Source organism: Bombyx mori, chromosome 4 (genome assembly GCF_030269925.1).
Source record: "Bombyx mori chromosome 4, ASM3026992v2".
Classification (NCBI taxonomy): domain Eukaryota; kingdom Metazoa; phylum Arthropoda; class Insecta; order Lepidoptera; family Bombycidae; genus Bombyx; species Bombyx mori.
This window is the reverse complement of record NC_085110.1, coordinates 17,407,574-17,431,014: the sequence shown is the minus strand read 5'-3', so window position 1 is coordinate 17,431,014 and position 23,441 is coordinate 17,407,574. Positions and strand designations below refer to the sequence as shown.

General features: G+C 35.7%; 1 protein-coding gene across 4 annotated transcripts in view; it reads left to right on the top strand.

The window, feature by feature from the left end:
- The window catches only part of LOC101737536 (uncharacterized), a 29,804-nt gene that overhangs the window by 5,638 nt on the left and 725 nt on the right, over nucleotides 1–23,441 (top strand). For 2 of the 4 annotated variants that reach the window (XM_038021939.2, XM_062668392.1), the window contains exons 2-5: nucleotides 10,325–10,442; nucleotides 17,890–18,102; nucleotides 20,369–20,611; nucleotides 22,623–22,829. In XM_038021939.2, coding sequence (XP_037877867.1) covers nucleotides 10,325–10,442; nucleotides 17,890–18,102; nucleotides 20,369–20,611; nucleotides 22,623–22,829 — 781 coding nt within the window. Of the gene's footprint in view, nucleotides 1–4,832; nucleotides 5,418–9,682; nucleotides 9,845–10,324; nucleotides 10,443–17,889; nucleotides 18,103–20,368; nucleotides 20,612–22,622; nucleotides 22,830–23,441 lie in introns of those variants that run through there. The other 2 variants (XM_062668391.1, XM_062668393.1) reach the window with 2 other exon arrangements.

Below are 23,441 nucleotides of genomic sequence, written 5' to 3'. Positions count from 1 at the left end.
GTAATAAAGTCAACACGCTATATATCTTACTTTATATTAATTATCATGATCTAACAATACGACATTAAGAACAATAATAATGTGTGTTTTTAAATTCACATGATTGAATAAAAACTAAATAAGAATAGACAAACAAAATGTTAGGACTAGTGTGTACTGCCCATTGTAGTTGGTGGCATATTAATTGTTTGTTTTATTGTCACTGTGTGTGTGTTAAGCCAAAATCATTTCATATGACAAATAGAAGTATTCGTATTAAGTAATATTCGGCTAATAGGAGACGAGTAAATAATATTAAAAGCCGTGCTAGTGGTAAAAATTAGTAAAGGAAGAAACTAATAATAAAAATGTCAGAGAACGATCCTTTTTTTTTATTGCTTAGATGGGTGAACGAGCTCACAGCCCACCTGGTGTTAAGTGGTTACTGGAGCCCATAGACATCCACAACGTAAATGCGCCACCCACCTTGAGATACAAGTTCTAAGGTCTCAAGTATAACGGCTGCCCCACCCTTCAAACCGAAACGCATTACTGCTTCACGGCAGAAATAGGCAGGGTGGTGGTACCCACCCGCGCGGACTCACAAGAGGTCCTACCACCAGTAATTACGCAAATTATAATTTTGCGGGTTTCATTTAATACACGATGTTATTCCTTCACCGTGGAAGTCAATCGTGAACATTTGTTGAGTACGTATTTCATTAGAAAAATTGGTACCCGCCTGCGGGATTCGAGCACCGGTGCATCGCTTCAACACGAATGCACCGGACGTCTTATCCGTTAGGCCACGACGACTACTAAATATCTAATACTATAAAACGATGGTAAAATTGAGTTAAGTTATTTCACTAATTTATTTCATTACAATTTTTTTTAAATCTGATTGTGCATAATTTTAAAGTTTCAAATCCATTGGGACACGATCGTTTTGCGGCAGAATCATGCAGGTTGGTACTACCAACCGGTGTTTGCGCAGACCGCACCAACAGTGAATAATTATTTATTTAGACGTATAACCACATGAACACATAATAATATGTAACATAATGTCACATCTTATTCGAATAGAGAAGTTGTAAACCTTGACTCCGTTGCGTTGAGTACCTATACATGTTCCGAGCTGCCTGAGGGATTGATCTGTGCATATAGAATTTTTTATTAGTGTATTTGTTGTCCAGGATCACATATTAAAATTAAAAGACAATACTTACAAACGAATGTGAACAAATGATGCTAAAATTAGGGTTGGACTTTTGTGTTAGGTTGGCAGAGCACAAGGAAATGTGTGTTTAACTTAGTGCGAGTTTTTTAACGTTCTCGATAGCGTAAAAGTTAGGTAGCTCATATTTGTATGGAATGGAATGGGATGGTTAACTTTTACGCTAGCGAGAACGTTAAGAAACTCGCACTAAGCACACCTGGATGCGTTTTTCGTTAATAAACATAAATTGGTAAATCCTGGAAACATATCACATGACATAACTAAATAATATTACTAGAGTTAATAGAATTATGTACATACAACTAATGCGTAGTGGATATTGATTGTTAAATAGTAGGCAAAGAGAATTATCAAATGATTAACTAAATAGCAGCAGGAACAATTTAGAAAGTTTTTTTTTTGTAAATAGAACATACGCAATACCAAAAAGTGAGGGATGTTATGCAGCAGAAATAATTCGATAACGATTACAAGTCAAAGCGATTATTTCCGCTAAAATAAAGGGAAATCATTCGTATAATTACAAAAGCCAAGGAGAAACACTTAATAGGGCTACTGACCTATGATATAATAAACTTATTAACAGGAAAATTGCATAACATTGAACAGGCGCGGAAAGAAATCGATCGGAAATCGATTTCGACAGGATAATATAAAATCGATACTCCGTTTCGATTTTGGTTAATTATAAGGCATTAGATGAATAATCAAATATGCATGAGTCACAAAACGTTTTGAATTATTACAAAACCAGTTTGTCGGATCAAATTATCTGTATATGTATGTTTTTGTTTAGATCAACGATTATCCATCCAATCATGTACCCAATAGGTATCTGGCTGTTAGCTGTTAAGCGGGCAAAGTATAATTTTGGATTTGTATCTACCGAAGAACTAGGATGCGAATTAGGTCCGGTGGATGCTACCTATCAAGTTATAAAGCCACCTGTCACCAAATACTAATGAACCATCGAGAACCTATCACTAATATTAATAGAGAGATAAATGTTCAATGATAGGAATACAAGCTATTTTTATTAAAAAAAGTTTTTAATCCCCTAACATAAGGGGCAAATATTTTCCTTCAAACATCCTCTATACAGACACTCTAATTATGGTTTGTAAAGTGCCAACATAAAAAAATCCACTACGAAATTTAAATTTCAAGCAAACCAGTTCACTAAGGAGTATATTGTAACAACATTTAACTAATCTCAGTAATGTTACGACACATGAATACCTTCAACAATGTAACGATACAAAATGAATCAACGTCTTCAATTAACGATTGTCCACAGTCTATTGACACTAGACATTGTGGGCTGATAGCTCGTGACGACACTGACACAGATGTCGAGAGATCTATACACAGGTTGTTGTGTCAGCTATTGTATTAATACAGTTCTTAGATATGTAGGTGGACTGTATTAGAAGTTATATGATGGAACTAAATCAAATGGACTGTAGTTTTAAATGAACAAATTACTGACCGGAATAGAATCTGAACTAGCAGCCAAAAGAGAATACTTATTAACACAATTATTATTTTAGTGATGAAATTAAGAAGCTGATCTAGTATGAGCTCAGTCTTAAGAAAACTTAAATATATCGATGCCTGTCCGTGAACCGTTATTCCTCGATGACGGAACATAACATATTATTATATTGATAAATCCTTGAAATTAAATCAATACAACTTGGACCATTCCGATGGAATTTTGAAATAATCCAAGTCGTAAACAGGATGATGGCATTAATTGGAATTTAAATGGCTAACTATTAATTTACTATCAGTATTTATGTTTGATTGATCAATATGATAAAGGTAATTAGAACGACCATAAAGTCAAGTACGAAACTGTAGCAATAGGCCAAATTTAAAACGATACTGACCTAAGATTAAGTACTTTCAATACTACAATACCAGTAACTACCGGGAATTTGTTGTGAATTGCCGTATCAAATATTCTTGTACCTTTGACCAGTAAGATTATAAAGTAATTTATTACTAATATATAATATAATTTAGAAGAAACTGATGGTATCGCGACGGAAGACGGAGGAAAATATATTTTAATAAAATAAAAACTAACAAAGCATGAAATTAATAATGGTGAGGATATTACAAGTTATATACGTGTAAGTAATAAGTTATAACAAGTTTTGTTATTTATTATGCTTCGGCTTACTATTAAAAATACTTGTATTATACTATATTTTCCTAAAACATTTATTTACTTAGTCTGGCCAAAAATACTGTTACAATTAAAAATAAACAAAATATTACATTTGAATTTGGAATCTGTCATTTTTATATGATTGCTCATTGAGTGTTCTCATTTGGGCGCCAATACATTGTACAATATTTTGCGATATTAAAATGGAGTGGGGTGATAAATTATTATTATTTATGTATTAAACTAACACACTGTAAAAGTAATAAATGTTATTTGCAATAGATTTTTTTTATTTTTTATTGTAACAGTATTTATGGCCAGACTAAGTATATTTACAGAACCAAAGCTTGATTGAACAAGATTGTTACGCAAACGAAAGTGAAACGTGATAATGGTGTCTAAAATCCACATGCCATTACACAAGGATTTGTTCGTGATTAAGTGCCGAATAACGGTGACTGAGTTTACCATCATTAATAATTAAACGATTTACACACACGCATTTACACTGAGCGAAAGTCTTGTATTGAGAATGACATTTCAGATTTTAAAGAAAGCCTTCATTACATTTATTGTGATTTGAATTCTCTTAATGTATCTCTTCAGACCTGATGCATATTATTTGAGTTTTAAATTTTAAGCTCTAGAATCAAAAGTAAATTACTACAATGTAGCAAAAGAAGTCTAATTAAAAAAATGTGGTCTTATAGTACTACCTTCCTTGAATTGACAGTGACAAAATATTTTTACGAAACGACTTGACAGCCTGTTGTAAGACTGTTGTACAGAATGTTGTAAGATTCATTAGTTAATTAATTTAATTCGATTCTAGATTTCGATTAACTCAATTTTAATGATTTAATTTAGTACCACCTCAGGCGCATCTGATCTGTGAGCGGATCCAAATCCCATTTCAAATCACGATAAGCTTAGATCGTGTAATTTTGCAATTGTTTTATAAATTTTACAGTTTTCTCCGTATTTGACATTACAGTTTTTGTAGTCCCGCTCAAGCTAGCACTTTAGTATTAGAAAGTATCACGAGCTAGCAAAAAATGAGATTATAGATATATTTCGTATTGCACTCATACTGAATGCAAGACGACTTCAAGTGACAGCATTCATGATTGATGTACCACACGAGTTGTAATTTCCGTATGTCCATCAAGACCAACATGAATATGAATGATATTTGACAATTCAGCTATAAATCACTATTATTAGTTCTGCCACAAAAGAAGCTCAGTCCAAATTGCCTTATCAAAGTCATTTCGATTTTCGCATTACTGCATAGCCGAAACAGTTCATTGGTTTTAGCATTGTTCGCATATCATAACTGATTTCTCAACCTAAGTCTTTATTAACAAAGTCATCCTCTTTTGACAGATTTATAAATAAAATTCTTCTATCAACATTATTCCTTCGAAACTCAACTCAAGCGTAGCACAATAAGTTTTTTTTTCTTTTACTTGAATTAGTAAATTTAAGAACATTCTCTAGCGAAATTGCACAAAACTAATATAGTAATAGTCTATTACAATTACAAAACAAAACTGAAGCAACTGAAAATTGCGTGCTACGAATCGAATTCAAGTTTACGCAGTTTCCGTATTCTCAATAACGTTTCAAAGTCAAATAGTTAAAAAACGATTTTCCAGCACGAAGATAATATTAAATGGACAACGTTGGCCACACGAAATGCAATTAATAATGGCGTAACAGTTCGCTTTATGAATTGCGTTAGACTTGACAATGAAAGAAGTGTCACGACTCGATCTGGTATTAGAAACAAATCCTGCTTGTGATTTTATTAAAACTAAACGGCTGACCTTTGATTTTTGTATGATAAAAAACAAATCAAATTTTATTAACAGAATTCTGTCTTTAGAATAAGAGTGAAGGCGGTTGAAACCGAAATGAGTCACAGGCGACACGGTTTAACACATTCTAACTTATTACGGATTTACATTGCTTACGGATAGTGCTTTATCTGTGTTACAAATACCTCTAGGTATTATAGTAAGTATATATTTTACTTTTATTTATTTCATGGGTAATTAAAATATTAAAAACATGTACTATTCGGTTTTACACGCTGAAGTTTCCAGAGAGTCGAACCAACAATAGTCAAAAGATTACCAATTTTTTTTTCAATTACCTTTCCGATTCCGTAATTGTATTTAAAGTTTGGAACGCAAATCGTTTGCAATGGACAGTGCACTAGAATTTCGCATTCCGACGTGCTTAGTTAGCTAGGTGCATTAACACAATCTTTGGTCACGGATCAGATACCATATAACATAAATGAACAATAATACTCTTAGTGAGTTCAGTTGCAAACGGTAGTTCAAGAGATATTGGACAATAGATAAGTTTTCATTTCACGATTCGATGGTTCCGATGGAGAAAGCATCAAAACGTGCCAATGGTTTTTTTGTTTGTTTATGTAGGCACGTGATGCGGATGCTATGTTTTAAAATGTAGTTTGTAAACTGTAATGTTCATGTGTAATCCAATAAGAAAATCGCTGCAATCCATAGCCCCTTAAATATCCAGAGCGACCGATTCAAATTAGCTAAGTGATGACGCATGTATTATGATGTGGCCATATTAATATTATCTAGACTCAGGAAATCCTTTGCAGTCGGCAGTAATGCGATGTTAACATAATAATATCCAATTTTATATTTCCACCGATAGAATATGCAATTTAAAAAAAAATACACGTTTATAACATTAAATAAAGGTCAGATTTTTAATTGCTCCCGCAGCTTTTAGAAGTGGCCAAATACGAAAGTTCAACTAAACAATTATTTTGCGGAACTAACCGCTACACATGGTTTAACAGAATTTTTTAATTACAACTGTGAAGTCTAAATAGTTTTACGTCTGTGGTTTCGCCTGTGTTTTTTAAGGCGCAGCTAAGCACAATTTGCATATGCACAGAAAAATGTACATACGCATCTAATCTTCATTTAGAATTAAAATCTGCATTCGTTTGTGAGTCAGGGTAGTGTACCACCCGATCGGTCGCGTTTCCGATCCGGTGGTAGATTCTGCGAAGCACTGCTCTTGCTAGGGTAATTATAATTAGTTATTAATTAATTATTAATTATTTAATTAATTTATATATTAGCTCACCTACACGCTAGGGTAACGCTGATATAGCCTCTCAAGGTTATCTGCATAGGTAGGGAAAAAAAAAGCGTGGGGTTTCATTGAGTTCAACGAAATTAGTGATTTCATTTAAAAAAACCTGATTTACATCTTAAACTAGCTGACCCGGCAGACTTCGTAGTGCCTCAATCGATAAATAAAAGACACATCAAGGGGACACATCAAAGGAAAAACAAAATTGTTTTTGTTTTTATATAATTCCGAGCTTTTTCATATTTTTTCACTTTTTAAACCTTCCCTGGACTTCCACGAATAATTCAAGACCAAAATTAGCCAAATCGGTCCAGCCGTTCTCGAGTTTTAGCGAGACTAACGAACAGAAATTCATTTTTATATATAGAGATTGTTTTTCAACCACAGATTTGATAAAACCTGAATAACTGTAACATTTTTTGTTCGTTGTCGTTTTCGGTATTGGCATATTTAATGCGGTTGGACGCCACGGATTTTTAAATGAGTATTTAACTATTCTTCTATTGTTCATTGAAAAAAACCTATGCTTAATAATTTTTGGAATTATTTTTCTTCTACCCAAATTGTAAGTGTTATATGAGCATTTTCGTCCGGTGTTATTGCATTGTTAGCTTAATTAAATAAATATAAAAAAATTATTAAATTCTATCCGTATTTTAATTTTAAATATTTATAAAATTTGAAACAATGACGTAGGTTATATTATAGTACCTACGCTCTTTTTATTTTTCAAAATTAGAAATATCAAAGATGTCCGGGAAAAACACTGTAAACAAAACTATAAATCATTTAGCGATTAGCCTCATCATTTTCCCATATGAGATAGCAGGTTTCGCCTGATTATCAAGAAAGGACTCTGAAATAGAACTGGTACGATTTGAACTATTTATGAATATTTAAATGTTGCTAATAGTGCGTCGAGGGACTTTTCCAAAAACCGATTTCACTGTAACAAATATGGACTTCGTCTCCGAGGCGGCGACAACAAAAACTATGTAGTGCTTGGACATATGATACTTTTAATTTGTCTGAAAACTCAATTTGTAGACCACTGTAGGAACAATCCTTCAAGAATGAGAACAATGTATGTAACTACCAAGGCTCTAAAACCCTAACACCATTGTAAAACTTATGCTGCGTTGCTTCGAAATGTGGAGTAGAAGTTAGGAGATGACCCTTGAGGGCTTAAGGGTCAAAGTGTGGGCCCTGAAGTAACACATTAAGGACGTTGCGCAATCGACTTTTTCACCTATAATCATAAAAATAGTTACAGCAATCCATCGACTTTCGCGCGTTAATTACGATAAAGTTAAATAAATACCATTGGGACAGGCCTGGGTTACGCGACACATTGCAATGTTTTTATCTCACACATGTACGTCGCAGTGTTCCGTTGACCCACTTAAATCGGTCACATAATCGACAGTTTTATGGATGTGTTGAATTACTGTTGTTCGACTCGTTTTTTTACCATTTAAAGTTTGTCATTTTAATTGTCGATGGTCGTCGCGTCGTGATGGCGGTAACGACAATTTTGATTTGCACACTTAATTAATATTTCGTAATAACGGAAAAGAATATAATTTTATTTTTAAAATACAAAATTAAATGGTTTCGAATTTTGCTTTTCATTGAAATAACTGATGGAACTTATGATTTTATCGATTCACTGGTAGAAGAACGCGCTTTAGTCGGCTTAGTAGGTAAAAAGATACAGCTTTCCTGTCTATTTCTGCCGTAGACCGCGTCCAAATCAATCAGGAATAATAGCATTAAACTTTGTGTCAAATTTGACCGGGGTAGACATGAACTACACGAACTGGACGACAGAACTATTCTACATGTTTCAATTTTCACTCTGGGACTTCGGTTCCCTCTGTATTTTGTACCGCATGTTCCATGGGGAGTGCTCTGAGGAATTGTTCGAGATGACACCAACGTCTCGTTTTTACCATCGCACCGCCCGCCACCGGAGTAGACTTCATCCATACTACCTGGAGCCACTGCGGTCATCCATAGTGCGTTTCCAGAGGTCTTTTTTGCCACGTACCATCCGGCTATGGAATGAGCTCCCGTCCACGGTGTTTCCCGAGCGCTATGACATGTCCTTCTTCAAACGAGGCTTGTGGAGAGTATTAAGCAGTAGGCAGCGGCTTGGCTCTGCTCCTGGCATTGCTGAAGTCCATGGGCGACGGTAACCACTTACCATCAGGTGGGCCGTACACTCGTCTGCCTAAAAAGGCAATAAAAAAATAATACTGTATATCAGACGCAGAACGTCCAACCATAAACACACATATTCCGATTTATTTCTGGTCTTTGCGATCCGTCACGCGTTTACATGACAATCCTTTATAAAACAACATACGTATTTCTAGTTCTTAAGATTAGACTCATTTTTCATTGCCATATCGAACTCTTACTTCAAGGCGATTTTCATCCACGGAATTAGGTAATCCCTGAATGACACATAGACGCTGCTCAATAACCTTGGTACAGTAAAATTGTTGCCCTAGACACGTCCTTACGGATCCATCAAATCCAATAACCTTTGCACTAGACGCCTTCAGCTCTAACACTAGGATCAGGCTTAGGGAGCCCGGTAACCGTACTAACTCATGCATCAGCCCGCTGAGTTTCTCGCCGGATCTTCTCATCGGGTCGCCATTCCAATCCGGTAGTAGATTCATTCGCGAAGCAGCTGCTCTCAAGTTTTTAGGTTTCCTTCGGAGGCGCTCGGGCAGCTGTTAGCAAATCCCACCCCTCCTAGCTGAACCTTTGCTCGCCCACCTGTCCTGGTGAAACTGGAAAGACCTCCGGGCCAGCAGGAACCCTTCAATCCTAAAAAATAAAATAAAATTGTTCTAAAAGTGGCAGCAGAAGCTGAATACCCGAAGTTGCATACTTAAAGCATATAAGGGACCTATTACATAATATTCTCTGGCCACAAATTACACACTTAATACAGTACACCGGCTATGTGTGTTGCACTAATTTAATACAACAGCTGGTCGTTATATAACCGCCCTGCGTACCGCGTCGCCGTTTTGGAGAAATTACTTCTTTTATGTAACACCGGTCGACATTTTACTGACAGTGCATTGAACAGATTATTTAAAATATTGATTAATGGGTCAGACGCATACGAAATCCGAATACGCACGGCGGTGTTTTTAATACGCTTCTGTTATAGTATTTTCTTTAGTTTTCGTAGTTGTAGATTCGTAGTAAATTAAAAAAAATCGAGTTTAAATCGTAAAAGTGGTTTTAATATCTATTAAAGGCGACCTTCCAACGTAATTGTCACGAACTTCTAGACGTCCGATTAACTAGAAAATTTGCACACGCATCGTTGACGATACAGTTATCATATACTCGTAACTCTTGCTAAATGTCTATAATTTTCAGGACCTCAAAAAAAAAAGAATATTTGAATTTTTAGTTTAGTCTTGCTTATTCCATAGATGGTATATAAGATTCTAGTGACAGACTAATTAACATCAAAAAAATTATAGATTATTCTACAGGGCAAGGTACTACCATCCTGCCTATTTCTGCCACGAACGTCCCGGCTTGAAGGATAGGATATTCGGATACCAAACGCGCAATTAAGACCTCAATCTGGGATGTGAAGGAACGCTCCTTCCAGCGGCATTCACGTTGTTATGTTTATGCGCATCGGTGACCACTTAAGACCAGTTGCCCTAAGAGCTCGCTCACCCATTTATGTAGTAAATAAAAATATCCGTAAAATAAATGCATTCTAATTGTTCCAGGTGGAGTTTTCTCTTAGCACTTTTGCTGGTCGGAGTGGCGATGGCTTCGGATGAAGAAGACAGTATACCTGACGTGGGAGTGGAGGAAGACAGCGATGAACTGGCTCTGGATCAGGAGGTAAGGAATGGGCAATTTCCTATATTCATACATTTTGTGTAATAAAAATTAAACCCGAATTTTTTTATTTGCTTAATTACTGGTGATGGGACGTCTTGTGAGTCCGCACGGGTAGGTACCACCACCCTGCCTATTTCTGTCGTGAAGCAGTAATGCGTTTCGGTTTGAAGGGTGGGGCAACCGTTGTACTGTTACAACTGAGACTTTAGAACTCATATCTCAAGGTGAGTGGCGGCATTTACGTTGTAGATGTCTATGGGCTCCGGTAACCAGTTAACACCAGGTGGGCTGAGAACTCGTCCACCCAAATAAGCAATAAAAAAAACTTCAGAGGTGTCAAGGGACACCCGGATGGAACGAAGTTCCTTTCGATTAATTGGTGAAGGAATTGTAATTTTTTTTTTAAGCCATAATAATAAATTACGGCATTATGAAGAAGAAAACAACAATACTATGAACTAAATTACTATTGTTGAAACGCTATCTCGAGAAACTGTACTCATTAGGCGGACCAATCGGATACGAGCAATGTCACGCGATAAGCGCCTACACGTTGATTGGTCAGAATGACGGATCTAAAAAGTGTCGTGACAACTTTTCGTAAGAATTTTTTCCGTCTAGCCCCCTTTCACAACGCGCGATAAGGAACTTCGTTCCAAAAATTAAAAAAACGAAGTCAAGCATTTGTCATTTGTTGCCGGGTACTGTAATAGCATACTAGATAGCACATGGGGCATAACAGGACGATTGATATACTATAGATGGCGCGCGAACAATTTCGGGGATCACCAGTAGGTATTAAATATAGTAAAAAAGTCCCTGAACAAACTTACTGTGCCAGTCAACATCAATTAGTAAATATATTAGACTTCAAGAACATTTATCTTAGATATCTTGTGCCTATACATCCGACCCGTTTCAGATATCTATAGGGCATCAATTACTCGATTCTAACAATCCATTCGGTTTGTTGCTACGCTATCCGGTAATTAGTCTTCGAACGAACGATATTATCATTCGATCACCGCTTTCCTGTTTTACTATTTATACTAAAATAAATAAAGTGTGACAGCATTTGACATTTGTAGTATAATTAATAATAATAATAATATAATAAATAATAACTCGTAAATGCCATGGTTAACATTTTTTGTTTAAGGTACTTTTTGATCTAAGATACACTCCATTTTTTTTATTCATGTTAGCTAAGATTTAAAAAATTCAATGACTTATCGTAAGATAATGGTAATTGACAACAGATGACCCAATTAAATTACATACGCTTTATATTTCATCGAACCAATAAACAAATACGAATAAAAATACATATCATTCAGTATATTTTAGTAGTTTAGTAGTATTATTAGCCTTCGCTATTATTATCCTTATGTCTTCAGTACTCTTATATTAATAAGAGAGAAATCATCGCATTTATCGGATGTGTTTACTTCAGTGTTCAATGACAATCGTAATAACATACAACAATAAGTATCAGTCGCGCGTCGGAGCAGATACGCACAATTTTTTTTATTGCTATTCTAAGGACGACGAGCTCACGTCTATAGCCTAAAATGTAAATGCCATTTGATCCACCTTGACATATGAACTAAATTTTTTATATACTTCAATACTTTTCAATACTTTTTTTTATGTTTGAGAAGTTACTGGTGGCCCGGAGGCCTTTCCAGTTTTACCAGGGCAAGTGGGTGAGCAAAGGCTCAGCCAGGAGGGGTGGGATTTGCTAACAGCTACCTGAGCGCCTCCAAAGGAGACCTAACGACTCCAGAGTAGCTGTTTCGCGAATTAATCTACTACCGGATCGGAATCGCGACCCGCTGAGAAGATCCGACGAGAAACTCAGCGGGCTGATGTTTAGGTTAGGTTGCACGTCGAACTCTTTGCCGAGTTCGACGAGTAAAGTTACCGGGGTTCCCACTCCTAGTGTTAGAGCTAAAGGTGTCTAATGCAAGGGTTATTGGATCTGATGCATCCGTAAGGACGTGACTCAATACTATTGACCAAATCCTAAAAGTTCTTCATAACTGTTGTTTAGCGGCAGAAACAGAATGGAGATAGCTACGCGTACGGGCTTACAATAGCTCTTACCGCTAGTATCTCTCGTCTATTTACTTAAAAAACGATAAACATTGACTACATAAATCAAAAAGCATATCCGTGAAATTACAACCCAACATACATGGGTACATTTTAATAACACAAAGTAATGAAAAACAGGTCACATTCTAATGAAAGTGTTTGAGAGTGTGCAATAAAGAAATAAGTTTGAAACGAAAGCAAGGCGGCCGATCGATTTCACGGTAACATTTCAAATATGCCCGGAATATTGACCGAAACAGTGTTGCCAACTCGCTACTACGTGCAATTTTTAAAACGACCCGCTGTGTGAATTTGTCTAACACAAGGCCGCCGGTGCAGTGAAAGTGGAAAGCAAATCACTTTTTATTATTAGCTTTAAGAATTTTATATCGCTCAATAAAAGTAGCGGTAAATTGAATATTTGAATCGAAGGGGATCGCATTTAGAAATTTCAATATTATTTTCATATTGCATTTGATTTTTCAATGATTGAATATTTTAGTTGCATTTAATTACATTGCACCAATTAGACAAATGTTTTTTCTGTGGAATAGCAACTTTTATTTCTCTGTCAAAAAGGACAGACAATCTCAAGGCACCTTTTTTTTATTTATTGCTTAGATGGTTGGACGAGCTTACCGCCCACCCGGTCTTATGTGGTTACTGGAGCCCTCACAGACATCTACCTCCTACTTCTACATATCTATCTATCACCTGATATTAAACGATTACTGGAGTCCTATAGTAGGTATAACGTAAATGCAATAGCCCAACTCGAGACATATGATTGTAGTGTCGTATTTGTTCACCAATACTTAGCTAGTTTAGATAAGTAAGCGGCTTAGCGCACTGTGTGCTTAGTGAGAATTTTTTTAACGTTGTCGATAGCGTAAAAGTTTATTCATATTTCTAGACTCGCAACGTTTGCCTATATTTTCCAATAGGGGCGCTCTTCCAACTCCATAAATTGAGATAACTTTTACGCTATCGAGAACGTTAAAACACTCGCACTAAGCACCCTGGATAAATAAGAAGTCGCAAACCCGTATTTTTTAATCTACCGCTTATGAAGAATGGTAATGAACGGTTATTGCATATAATATTTACAACTTAGCATGAACCCAAAAACATGAAGTTCCACAGACCACAACTATGTAGGTACTTTTGCGATCTATTTCTCAAAATTATGCGTGTCACAGAAATACGACTGTACAGATATTTGATAGTGCTTAGGAACGTAGACCTGTTTCATTTGGTTAGTCAAACGATTTCAAATGATTCATGAATTATGCCGTCTTTATCGCAATGTGCATATTTGGAATATAGCTCGATACTTTTCAGAGTTGCCTCGCGACTTGAATAAAAACTGTTTTTGGAACGAAGTTCCTTATCGCGCGTTGTGAAAGGGGGCTAGACGGAAAAAATTCTTACGAAAAGTTGTCACGACACTTTTTAGATCCGTCATTCTGACCAATCAACGTGTAGGCGCTTATCGCGTGACATTGCTCGTATCCGATTGGTCCGCGTAATGAGTACAGTTTCTCGAGATAGCGTTTAGTTCATAGTATTGTTTTTTTTCTTCATAATGCCGTAATTTATTATTATAACTTAAAAAAAATTACAATTCCTTCACTAATTAATCGAAAGGAACTTCGTTCCATCCGGGTGTCCCTTGACATCTGTCTTTTATTTATTTTATTATTCGCTCCACCGAATAGTTTTACTCTAAAGTAGAACAGGAAATCATAGATGAACTAAAGACTTGGAAGCGTAGAACGTTATTTACGGGTATTATACGAATAGCGCCAGCTACTGCGATCAGTTGTTACGCAATCGCGTGAGAAATATGCTAATGTGGCTGTTCGCTCTCGACTCGCACGCGACGTAACTTGCGATAGACAGGAGAGATTACAATAAAAACGGTATTATCGGTAACGCTATATGCCCTTTCTAGGGTTTTAATGTAGCTATTTCAATACAAAAATATTTTCCAACGAACAAAAGTCATTTAAAAAATCTATAAATTAATACGTGAAGCAAAAACTTTGTACCCTTTTTTACGAAAATTGCGCGGACGGAGGAGTATGGAATTTTCCACGCTTATAGTTTAGGAGAAGGAGTGCAGAATCCTTATATTTTTTGAAAGATAAGAATTCATTAAATCAATAAGAAAAACATTATACACACTACCATGTATTTGACACACACACACACGTATATCCTCTTTTGTTTATTGTTTAAGTCTGTGGTCTAATCGAGAATATATTAATATTGTTTGTTCTTAATCTTATTTGTCTACAGTGTAACCATGGCGAAATTTGTGATTTATAGAAGTACCTATAGTCTTTGACAATAGAACCTTAATAACGTTCAAACTTATAATTGAAATTAATTATGGTCGTATTTCGACCACTGGACGATCACTAGTAAAGTTAATTGCTTACGCGTGAAGACATACGAAAGGAGTTATTATTAAATATAGCTTTACTTATCTACTTTTCTTTTGTTTTATTCTTGGTTCACGGTAATACAGTGTGTTCATCAAAAAATGTTTATTCGCAAATTTCCACAAATTTTAATTGAATGAATGTCTCCTTATGTTTTTTTTTTATGTAAACCACTTTCTGTTTGTAACTGGTTTTACGAATGCGTTTCGAATAAACAAACAAAATAAAACCAAAAACACTACTATATAACTCTTATATCTTTAAACGACCAATTCTTGTATATAAATATCTGAATCTGAATCTCGGAAACGGCTCCAACGATTTTCATAAAATTTAGTAAACAGGGGATTTCAGGGGCGATAAATCGATCTAGCTACAATTTATTTTCAGAAAATGTTGTTTTCAATAATTAACTTTATCGATTTTATCAATTTTGTTTTTCTCCTTAAATAACCGATAACCTTAAATAACCGATCGAAAAATATTATTCATATTTCATCATTTTATCAATATATAATTAGGATTTAAATATCATTTCTAAAAAACACAATTTATCAAAAAAAAAACGAGCATCTGCTAGTGCTATAAAACAGAGTAAAAGTATGTTTATTAATAGATCGTTAAAGAAATCGGAGATGCAATCGAGCAACGGTTAATAAATTATGACAGTCAAAGCTCTAACAAAAACCTCTCACCCGGGTTGCTGACGTGCTGCCAGGGCTGCACTCGGTGATAATTTAAAATTGACAATAAACATAGAGTATTATTCCGATTTTAATTTTTACAACTATCTTAAATTCGCACGTTAGCCTCTCTCATTGAAATAGGAATTATAATTTTGTCGACAAACATAACAATAATTGTATAGGTTATAAGGAAATAATTAAAATCGCGGATATGCTGTGTGGGCTCACAATACCCCAGACAAATTGAAAATTCTTATTGTACTAAAAAAATTAAAGGATAGGGGCGAATTTAATACTAGGTATAAGGCATAAGCTACCAGATAAACTTATATTGTCTGCGGAAATAGACCAGCAGTTGGAACGCTCCCTTATTGACTCATAGTTAATTAAAATACAATAATTTTAAAACAATTCAAACATAAAAGTACCTATTTAAAAGATTATGACTATTGTGATGTGTATCATCGTTTATTTGTACAAAGCTCGTGTAATACAATAAAATACTCCAACATCTTTCATAATGAAACTAAATTTAAACATCCCTCTAAATCCGCCTCATGCGTGATACAATTTCTACATAACACAATTGATTTTATAAATACATAACTGTCGCGTCGTCTCGCACGATCGCCTGCGAATATCCGACTTGAACTTTTTATGCAATAATTATTAGGTATTTAGTTATAACGACAATGTCGCAGCCGCATTATTGAAAAAAAAAACTGGTTTAATTGAAGACAGTCCTGCACGCAGACAAAACTCACGATCCACTTAAATGGTTACCGACCCTCATGGATATCAGCAATCCTAAGGATACAGTCAAACTTTTTTTTTCGGGTTTGGGGCCAAACCTCGTACGAGGTTTCCACGATTAGGGGGCGCTCGGTGTACCTATGTGGAATTTGACGGTCTGCAGATGTTGGGAGTAGACCGCGGGTCCAAGGATGCTTTAAGACCCTACCCACCAAACCCAACAAACCAACCTACCGTTCTAGATTAACTGCCGACGTTGATTAAAAAAGGGCATTTGTGATCTTTGGGATACATAATAATATTAGGTAGCTTAAATAACAGGTATTTTTAATGCTTATACGGGTAAACGAGCTCGCAGTCCACCTGGTATTAAGTGGTTACCGGAATCCGTGGATATCAACAACGTAAATTCCGCCACTCACCCTGAAACAAAAATCGTAAGTCTATATTTAGTACAACGTTGCGGTATCGTTCTCATTTTGAATTTGCCTATCCCAATATCTTGTGTAAGAACTCCGCCAATACATCCGTAACCTAATTAAAAACCAAATCATAAAAGTCACCTAAAAACCCCAAAACAAAACTCACAGAATGAACCGAATAATTATATCATTATGGAGTGAATTCGAAAGTCCAATGATGCTTATATTTTTTTCTTTATTTGTCGATTCTAACAGTCATTATTCTCGTACTGAGTTACTGCCACATAATAGCTATTCAATACACGATTATGCAAGCTAGGTACGTAATTATATAAAAGTTTGTCGACAAAATTAAATTTTCCATTTCACATTCGACATCCAATCAAGCGCGACGTTAAGAACTTTTGAAAATAAAAATTCGGATTCACTACATTATTTTTTATTGCAATCAATATGACTAGGGTCGCCACCTACCTACCTACCTACGCGCACCTGTGTGCTGGACTAAGATTGGTGACGTCATTCATTTTTTTGTAGCTATGAAATCCATTAACAACTTAGTAATAAGTAACTTGTGCAATTGAGTTAAAAATTAACTAAATCATCTTACGTATCAAAACTTTTCAAATCCAAACTATTATGTCCAATTATGTTGTTAAGGACTTTGAAACGAAGTTTTATCTCTTGCAACAGAACTCGGCCCATTTACTGTTACATCTTGTCTATGTCAGCGCGACGAAAATGTGGCACCTTTAACAATTTAAAAGTTTGGTCCCTCACCCAGCTTAGAGAGAGGTAAGGTTCACCAAAGGGTAACCCGGCAACAGTAAGACTAGTATCCGTAGAAAATATTCTTCTTTCTTGCAAGAGCGTCTTTCATTTAGACATAGGGATGTTATAGATCATCTCTATTGTAATAGTGATGACAATTATTATGTATTCATAAAGATGAATACACTAAAATTGCATATTATAATTGACGGCCTCTATACCTAAAGCTACGTTGTATCGTAATATTGACCAAACAAATGACTATTTTCAGGAAACAAGGAATCTTCGTCCGCGTGCTTACACGCCGACTGCATACAACGCTCTGCCCAGCGGCTTCCGTCCAACACCTTCCCTGGCTGAACTGGCTGGGTACCAACAACGGCCACAACAGCAGGAGCAGCAAGAATACGTCGTACCTACCAGGCAGCAACAGCAAGTTTACATCGAAGAGCCTCGAGCGCCCGTCAGAGCTGTCCAGAGAAAGGTAAGGTCATAAATCAATAATCACTATAAAAAATAATAATTTATTAGTGACAATTATAAGTTACGTAAGTTTTAATTGTTCTGCTCGTGGCGTTTAAGTTATCTATTAAGTTAAGAAGCTTCTCACGCTACTTTTGTAATTCTAATAGGGTAAAGCCGAGATAGATGCCCCACTTTTTGAAATAGTCATGTAATTTTGAAAATATTAATTTTATACGAATAATTTCTATTAATTTAGTTAGCTCAATCCTTTATGTTTAATTAGTATAATTTTTTTTTAACCTATCAAATACAGATTTTGTAGAAATTCGTTTTTCGTAGAACATTTTTTTGGAGGATAGATGCCTACCTGTATGGATAGTTGCCCCACCAAGAAAATACTGAGTAGGATAGATGCCTGCAGTGCAGGATAGATGCCCTTTATATCGTGTAAACGAAAAAACCAAACCAAATATTAAGAAGTTCTATTCCTAACAGAGCAATAATTGTCTCCAAGAAACATAGGTCATAATAATAAAAAATATTTTGTATTTTTTAAGTCTTTGAATGTTTATAATTAAAAGATAATTGTCATATCACACAAATGATCATAATTAAATTTTTAAAGCGTTAAGTAAGCGTAAGCTAAATTACATTTTTTTTAGTTTCAACATGCATTATTTTTTTATTCATTTTATTATTTTTTATTCATTCATTTCATTTTTTATTCATTTCATTTTTTTATTCATTCTATTTTTTTATTCAATTAAATTTTACAAATATTTATTCAACAAAAATATAAACTCTTAATTGTTTATAAAATATTCACATTAAGTGTCAATGTGTACATTGCAAAATCGTATTTTTTTTATATTAAATTAACACAATAAAGGTATCTTTATTATTTTGTCCAATTGAAGTTAACTGGATAGTGCTTTAAATTTTTCACATCTTCTACATCATTTCTGAAAAACACGTTTCATGTAGCTAGTTCTGAAACACTAAAGATTGAATCCAGTCGGATTGCGACTTCGTATTTTTATAGTTTTCAAAACATTCAATGCAGATATTATTACATGCGTTTTAGGTTTATCCCTTAGATTTCTTTAGGGGCAAATCTATTGTTTTATTTCCTTTCATTTTATAGTTAAGTGGATTGTCTTCATCTTCGCTTCTTGAACTGTAAATCAGTTGTTTGTGTTTTATGTTTTCGTGGCATATTTCAGCTATATTCTGAAATGGTAGAGTATGGAGGGATAGATGCCTCTAAAGGCACCTATACCCCAAAAAATCAGGGCAACTATCCTTTGTGATAAGGATAGATGCCCAAATTTTTTGTAAATAAATTATAAACTTAATAGCATTTATTTACACCTAGATGCAGACTCAATGAACCAATATATTCACGTAGTAAAAAATATAATGGAATTTTACACTAATTATAAAGTTATACCACGCTAAATACTAACCTTTCAATCTTTTACGTGTTCGTGAAATTCCGCGCGGAGAAAATTACATGCACGAGGAAAACACTTCGTCACCACGCGATTTTCAAATGGTAGATAAGGTATAGGGTGACTGTGGTTCCTACTTATTAAATTCATTTTTTGTCATGAGTGCGGGAAGTTAGGTTTTTAGAACATGAGGCATCTATCCCGCTGCGGCATCTATCCAGGTTTTACCCTACACATGTAAAATGAAACACGAAATGTTTTGTATCGGCATAATGGTAGTCTCCTTCCGACCCATGAGGCAATTAACCTACAATGTACTGCCGTTATGAAAAATAAACGTAATCAAACTTATCGATAATCTTCAACTCTATTCGTTTTTTAGTTATCTGCGAAGGATAAAATCGGACATTGGTATAACCAATTTATTAAAACTGTTTAATCCGGTATGTCTGTACCTTGAAGAAAAGTAATAAAAATAGATAGGATGTTGAGATGACGAATGAAGAGATACAGAAAACAAACTAACAATTTTTGGACTTTTTTTCTGTTCGTTTATTGGCGCACGTCGTCTGAACTACTGAATTAATTTTCCAATGATATTTTATATTAATTTGGACCAGAATATAGATATAGACTTTACTTCATTAAAATGTTGCTAACTCTATTTACTTTATTACGTTTTCACGCACAAACCACAAACTGATTTCCACGAAATTCGGTATAAACATGGCTTGAACTGATATAAGCAATCGATCAGGATCTGCGATTTAAAGTGTAATCCACGCACAGGAGGCTACGGGCTGATAGCTAGTACAATAAATAAATTTTTTACAGCCTCAAGAGCAAAGACCATTGAAATACCAACAACAACAACTCCAAGAAGTCGAAGAAGAACTAGAAGACGAGAAGGAGGAGCCCGACCGTCTCTCTGAGCTGCTCCAACAGTCAAAGTTCAACTGCGTTGGCAAACAGACCGGCTACTACGCTGACGAGGAACTTAACTGCGAAGTGTTCCACTACTGCCAGGACAGCGTCAAGCACTCCTGGATCTGCCCGGACGGCTTCACATTCCACCAGGTAAGAATATTTTGTAAACGGATAGAGTCGAAGACTGGGCAATGGACATCGGCTTAAGTATTAGGTACGTAGATCTGGTCCATTGGTGTTGTCTTTCGTGTCGAAACATCACTTAATGCAGCTCATCTTGAGGCATGAGGCGGTAGTCTCAATAATATATTGCTATGCGACCCTTCAAACTAAAACTGCTAAAATAACTATATTTGTCTATTCAACTAGGAACATCCAGTATAAATAGGATATTCTTTGCGCCGTATTCCTCACTGCTGAGGGTCGTTACCACCCTTTTGTATCACCTTCGCATGCACGATCTTTCTCCATCTAGGTCATCCTCTTTGGCGGTGTGGAGGGCGTCGTGAAATGTGGTAATAAGAGCGGTGTGGATCTGGTCGGACCAACATATTGGGCTGCCCTCGAGGTCTTTTCCCATCCACTTTACCGTTTACAATGAGCCTCTCGAGACTGCTACCATCCTTCTTGCAATGTGACCGAAGTATTTAAGGACTCTGCGAAGATATTCTGATTAATAGCATACCAGACCTTAAATGGCCAATTACCATAGCCCGCATTAAGACAAGATTCGCTGCAATCGTTCGAAGCCTTGATTTAAAACAATTGCCAAACACATGAATCACAGCGCCGTGTGGGCATCGACCTTCAATAGAAATTAACAACTAGTTACTTGATATTCATTTACATGCAACAACTGCGACTGTACAATTAGGTATCGGTTGTGTAATAGAATCGAATTGATAGTTTTTTTTTTGTTTTTATAGGCTTACTAGCTGTACCCGTCCGCTTCGCTGGGCATTTAAAATTAACATTATTATTTCTCACCCCCACAAAGATTCTCATCATTGACGCCCCCGCTACTGGTGTAGAGAGTCCAACACTCATATAAATATTAGCCTATTCATTAAGTACATGTATTTTTTACATGGACACCAAGTTTCAAGTCAATCGGATGCACGGTAAAAACCACTGTAGATTTATATACATATTAGTATAAATTAACTGTAGACCATCTGTGGACGAAGACTTGGTTTCATTTTACTAAAACATAGATCATAATTTGTAAATGGCATAAACTTAAGAGACAAAATCGAAACAGTTTTTTGCTTCTAAATTACTATCTAAGCGAATTTGTTCGTGGCAATTATTTAAGAAACGCATAAAAATAAATAAATGAATACATTTGAGCCAATTATCTTATTAATTTAAATGCAAATTTGAAAAATTCGAATCAGTAAGGACAGATACTTTATTATCATAAAATCAGAGGCAAGTTGCTACTTATACGTAAAACGATTTGTTTTGTTCATCTGTTGCTTCATATCTCTCAATAATAATGTTACATGTATTTATTACAATGAGCATAATTTTTATAACGACTTATGGCTGATTTTTCAATTCGAAATTTCAGTTTCACTTTTACTCTGATGATCCAGAATCTGTCTTCAACTAATAGACAGCATATTATTGTGTGTGTTAGTTTCTCTCGATACACGTTTGTTTGGAAGAAATTGTTCCAAGCAGGCAAGACAGTTGCAACATTAATCCTTCGCAATAGGAGATATACTTTTTTTGGGTAGTACTTAATCCTACAACTGTACACGATATAAAGTCATGACAGCATTCGCTCCCTTCTAAGTCGACTTTAGACGTGTGCCTATTGAAAGTATAGATTGGATGGTCAAATACAAAATAGGCAAAGTAATTTTACGTTGCAGTCTCGGATTTGGTGCCCACGTGAGATATTCTATGAAAACTAAATTATGTTGTGTAACATTATGCGATGTAATGAGACAACTATAAATAATTTTACTGTAAAAAACGATCATTTAATTTTTTTTTATTGCCCTTGTAGGCAGACGAGCATACGGCCCACCTGATGGTGGGTGGTTACCGTCGCCCATGGACTTCAGCAATGCCAGGGGCAGAGCCAAGCCGCTGCCTACCTGTAAGCAACAATATCTCCCCGTAGCGGCAGTCACACGCGCCCTGTTCCCAGGTGCACCTGATCTGCATGCCGCCGACGCACGACAACATCTGCCAGAAGTCGTCGAAGTACCACTTCGTGAACGAGTACCTGTACCGGCCGGTGAACCAGGACGAGGTGGACAAGAAGCCCAACGTGTCCCTCAAGTACTCGGACCGGTACTACCCGGCCGAGGTGTACAGGGACGACCGGTACGAGCAGGACGAGGAAGAGGAAGAGGTCAGATACCGACTTTCTTACACTTTTCGAGCGAATCTATACTAATACTAACTGACCCGGCAGACTTCGTGTGCCTCAATCGATAAATAAAAGACCTAAACTTTTGTATAAAATAAAATTGAAACAAACAAAAGGAATCCGTCCGACGGGGGACACATTAAAGGGAAAAAACAATTTTTTTTTTTTATTTAATTCCGAGCATTATCATATTTATTTACATTTTAAACCTTCTCTGGACTTCCACAAATAATTCAAGATCAAAATTAGCCAAATTGGTTCTCGAGTTTTAGCGAGACTAACGAACAGCAATTCATTTTTATATATATAGATAGAAGATAGATTATAAAGCTGAAGAGTTTGTTTGTTTGAACACGCTAATCTCAGGAACTACTGGTCCGATTTTAAAAATTCTTTCAGTGTGAAGGCTATAGGTTATAGGCTATATAACATCATGAGACCGATACAAGTCGAGCACCAATAAAGAATGTTTCAAAATATTTTCACATTCTACGTAAATGAACTGGGGGGTAACATTTAGCGTTATGCCAAAGTAACTATTCCACGCGGACGGAGTCGCGGGAAAAGCTAGTACTTCATAATTTTCCGTGTATA